Source organism: Myotis nattereri (genome assembly GCF_964212035.1).
Source record: "Myotis nattereri genome assembly, chromosome: 1".
Lineage (NCBI taxonomy): Eukaryota > Metazoa > Chordata > Mammalia > Chiroptera > Vespertilionidae > Myotis > Myotis nattereri.
The window spans coordinates 34,481,176-34,484,604 of record NC_138075.1 but is presented as its reverse complement, the minus strand read 5'-3'; the positions used below and the strand labels follow the sequence as shown (position 1 = coordinate 34,484,604).

Sequence of the window (3,429 nt, the reverse complement as noted above, 5' to 3'; positions counted from 1 at the left end):
GAAATAATTAAAATCTAGCTGATTTGTAATTCCCATTCATTGGAAAGAAAAAAAAAGAGACTACTGAAGCAGGCAGATGGGCTGCCCAGAACTAAGACTGAGTGACTGGGTGCTTTTGTTTGTTTGGGTTTTTTGTGTGTTTTTTTTCCTGATTTCTGCACTGAGAGGGGAAATGCAAAAGTGGAAAGAGCTGAGGGGAGGAGGTGACTAAGTTTGAGATGGCTGTTGGTTTTGAGTTTTAAAAAGATATTTGTGAAAGTCCACCGTTCCATTATGCACAAAGAACCCCAGAAACAAGCTGCAAAAATGTTCCTGAATTCTATTTACAAGTGTCCCTAGTCGCTGCTCCGAGGCCCCAGTCCCTCCCCACTTAGGACCCCAAGTCCACCAGACTGGAGGTGAGAGGGCCCAGCAAGGAGTCCTGGAGCTGATGCGGGTGGGCTTGCAGGCCGTGGCTGGGCTGTGAGGCCGTTAAGCCCGGGAGAGAATAGTTTGAGCTCCTGGCGTGGCCCATATTGCCCTGCAGCAGAAGGACCGAGTTCTGGTCTGGACTTTGGGGAGGTGAGAATTCTTCTTCTGAGCTGGACATGAGCGGCTTGCCCCCTTCCAGAGGAGAGAGTTGATTCTGCTTGTTGGAGGAGGAGTTATTGTTTTCGGTGTTCTCCCTAAGAAATAGAGGACAACACCATATGGTTAAAAAAAAAAAAAAAAGTGTGAGATGGAGGGAGGGGAGCTGGAAGGAGTTAAGGGCCATTGTGCCATCAGTCATAGACCCAAATGGAGGAGCCCTGCTCTCCCACCCATCCCCACGGGTCCTGGGGAAAGTTAAGAGACTGAGGAGACTGGAGGAATGGGGAGCCAGTCCCTTCCTCTTCCAGATGTCAGAAAAGCCAGAGCAGCAGGGCTTATTTGAAACACACATTATTTTAAAATGTTTGTTCAAACAACTACTTTTAAATACCTATCAACAAGCAGCCCGTTTAGAAGTTTGATCATCTTCCAACAAATGGTTGTTGGTGATGAAGAAAATTATCAAGGGATAAACAGTGCCCAAGGCACACATGTTTGGGGCGAATCAAGTCAATTGTCCTGTTCCCATCCGAGGAAACAATGAAAGGCCGCCGAGTTTCCCTGCCCCTGCTGCCGAAGACACGGGACAGGTCACGCGAAGTGGTGTCCACAGCGGCCCAGTGACCCACGCAAACACACGGAGCACAGCCAGTCTGCAGTCTCACCAGGTGGTGGGCCCTCCGGCCTGGCTTGCAGGGCCGCCCTTTGGTAACTGAAGTCTAACTGGAACCATCCTGTCCCTGTCCCCTTGTCACTCGGTCCTTAGTTCTTCTCGCCGCCCTCTCAAACTCCCCACGGACATCCACACCGGCGCACCCGTCCCCACTGGGGAAACTTCTTGTCCCTGCAACAGCCGGCGAGCGGGTGCGGGGTGCCGGGGCGTCCGTCGGGGCGATGGGTGCCGGTCAGCTTCAAGGCTTGGAAGCCCTCGGCGCTTCCGCCTTCTGAGTGCTCGCTTGTCCTGCCCACCCGAGAGCCAACCTGTCTCCCCTCTCTCTCCCCTTCTCCTACAATCTCTCTCCCAGAGAGGCCATTTCAACTGAATGTATCCAGAGTGGGAAGCGGGGGCGACACCTTCCCCCCCAACCCCCCGGATTCATAAGCAAACAAAGGAAATCCAGCTGGCCCTGCTCTCGGGTTTCCCCCAAACGCGTCGGATTCCCGGAGCGCTCTCCCTGCGGTCGCCGCCACCCGCACGCTCTTCCGAATCTCGGTCGGAAACGACTGCGAGCGGAGGGACGGGGCCAGGTGGCTGGGGGTGCTGGCGCGAGGCGCGGGGAGGCAGAGACAGGTTTTTAAAAGACTGTCTCCTGAGCTCCGAGGCGAGAGAAGCCTGCGACTGGAGACCCCTTCCTCGTCCGGGGCGGCGGCGCGCGCGAGGGGAGCCCGGGGAGGAACAATCCCTTCTGGGCTCGGGGCGCCGGGGAGCAAACGCAGCGCCACCTCTCCCAAAGCTCGCTTTTCATGGCTTTTTGGAAGACTCCTCCCTTAGCAAGGCTAGTGCGAAGGAAACGGCGACCTCTCGCCCAAAAGGCTAGCAAGAGAGCTCCAGGAAAGCGCCGGGCGGCGGTGGGGGCAGAGCAGAAGTCGCAGGCCAGCTCCATCCCTCCGGGGAGGAGGAGGAGGAGGGAGGTTCGCCACCCTCAGCCCCGACCGAAACCCTTCCCTGGCCTTAGCAATCCGCACTTCCCTTCTAGTTCATCTAGATTCTAGAATCTCATTCTCCACCCCCCACACCTCGCCCCCACCAGTCAGGGAGGCATGAGGAAACTTAGCGCCGGTATTTCTCGACACTCACACCCCAAGAAGCCCACGCGCGGGCGCTCAAATCAAACCAGTCCCCATCCCGAGCCAGCGCTCTCAGAGTTCATGAACTTTCGCTGCTGCGCTGAGGCGGCCCGGGCGCCGCCCGGCGGACGGGTTCCAGCAGGCGGGGAGGACGCGGTGGCGAGTGCCTGCGGGGGTGGGAAGGGGGGGAGGGGAACGGAAGGCATCCCGGGGCCGCCCGGGCAGCGGGAAGCACATCGCGTACCTTTCCTTGGCCTCGGCGGCCCGGTCTCTTTGCCTCCGGTTCTTAAACCAGTTGCTGACCTGGGTGGTGGTGAGGCCGGTGGCCTCGGCCAGCTCCCGCTTCTCACGCGGCGAGGGGTAGGGGTTGTGCGCGTACCACTCCCGCAGCACACCCCGCGACTTCTCCTTGAAGCAGTAGCTGGTCTCCTCGCCGTCCCAGATGGTGCGCGGCAGCGGGAATTTTCGGCGCACCCGATATTTGCCCACGGCACCGAGCGGCCGGCCGCGCAGCTTCTCGGCCTCCACGTAGTGCGCCTTCAACCACAGTTGCTGCAGCTTGGGGTGGTTGTGAGGCGAGAACTGGTGGCTCTCCAAGATCTTGTAGAGCTCGCGGAAGTTCCCGCGGTGGAAGGCGACCACGGCCTTGGCCTTGAGCACACTCTCGTTCTTGTGCAGGTGGTCGCAGGCGGGCAGCGACCACAGGAACCTGCCCAGGCGCTCCAGGTTCCCACCTTGCTGCAGAACCTCGCACACGCACGCCACTTGCTCCTGCGTAAAGCCGAACGACGGCAGCATCGACATGGCTGGGGCCTGCCGGGGCGCACTGCCCGGGCGCACGCGGCAGGGAACGGAGCCGAAAATGCAGGGGGCGGCGGCCGCAGGGAGGGGGGCGCGGCTGCTCCTCACCCCCTTCCTAGGCTTTCCCTGGCCGAAAAAATAAGTCGAGATTTGGGGATGGGCGAACCAAGAGAAAGAGCAGGACGAGGAGTGGAGCGCGCGCAGGACACCGAGTGGTCGGCTCGCTCCGCAGCCTTTCGGGCCCAGCTGGCTCCAGCCTTCCGCCGGGTG

General features: G+C 59.6%; 1 protein-coding gene across 2 annotated transcripts; it reads right to left on the bottom strand.

Annotated features, from left to right (window-relative positions):
* Positions 1-370: 370 nt before the first annotated feature.
* Positions 371-3,162, bottom strand: LOC308527806 (homeobox protein SIX1; the record flags this gene model as incomplete). Of its 2 annotated transcripts, none has more annotated exons than XM_081103201.1 (2): positions 371-665; positions 2,603-3,162. In XM_081103201.1, the coding sequence occupies 2 exons, from the start codon at positions 3,160-3,162 to the stop codon at positions 371-373; spliced, it is 855 nt and encodes a 284-aa protein (XP_080959327.1). The 2 variants fall into 2 exon arrangements, with proteins under 2 accessions (XP_080959327.1, XP_080959328.1); XM_081103202.1 differs by having other exon boundaries at positions 645-665; positions 2,662-3,162.
* Between the last annotated feature and the right edge of the window lie 267 nt (positions 3,163-3,429).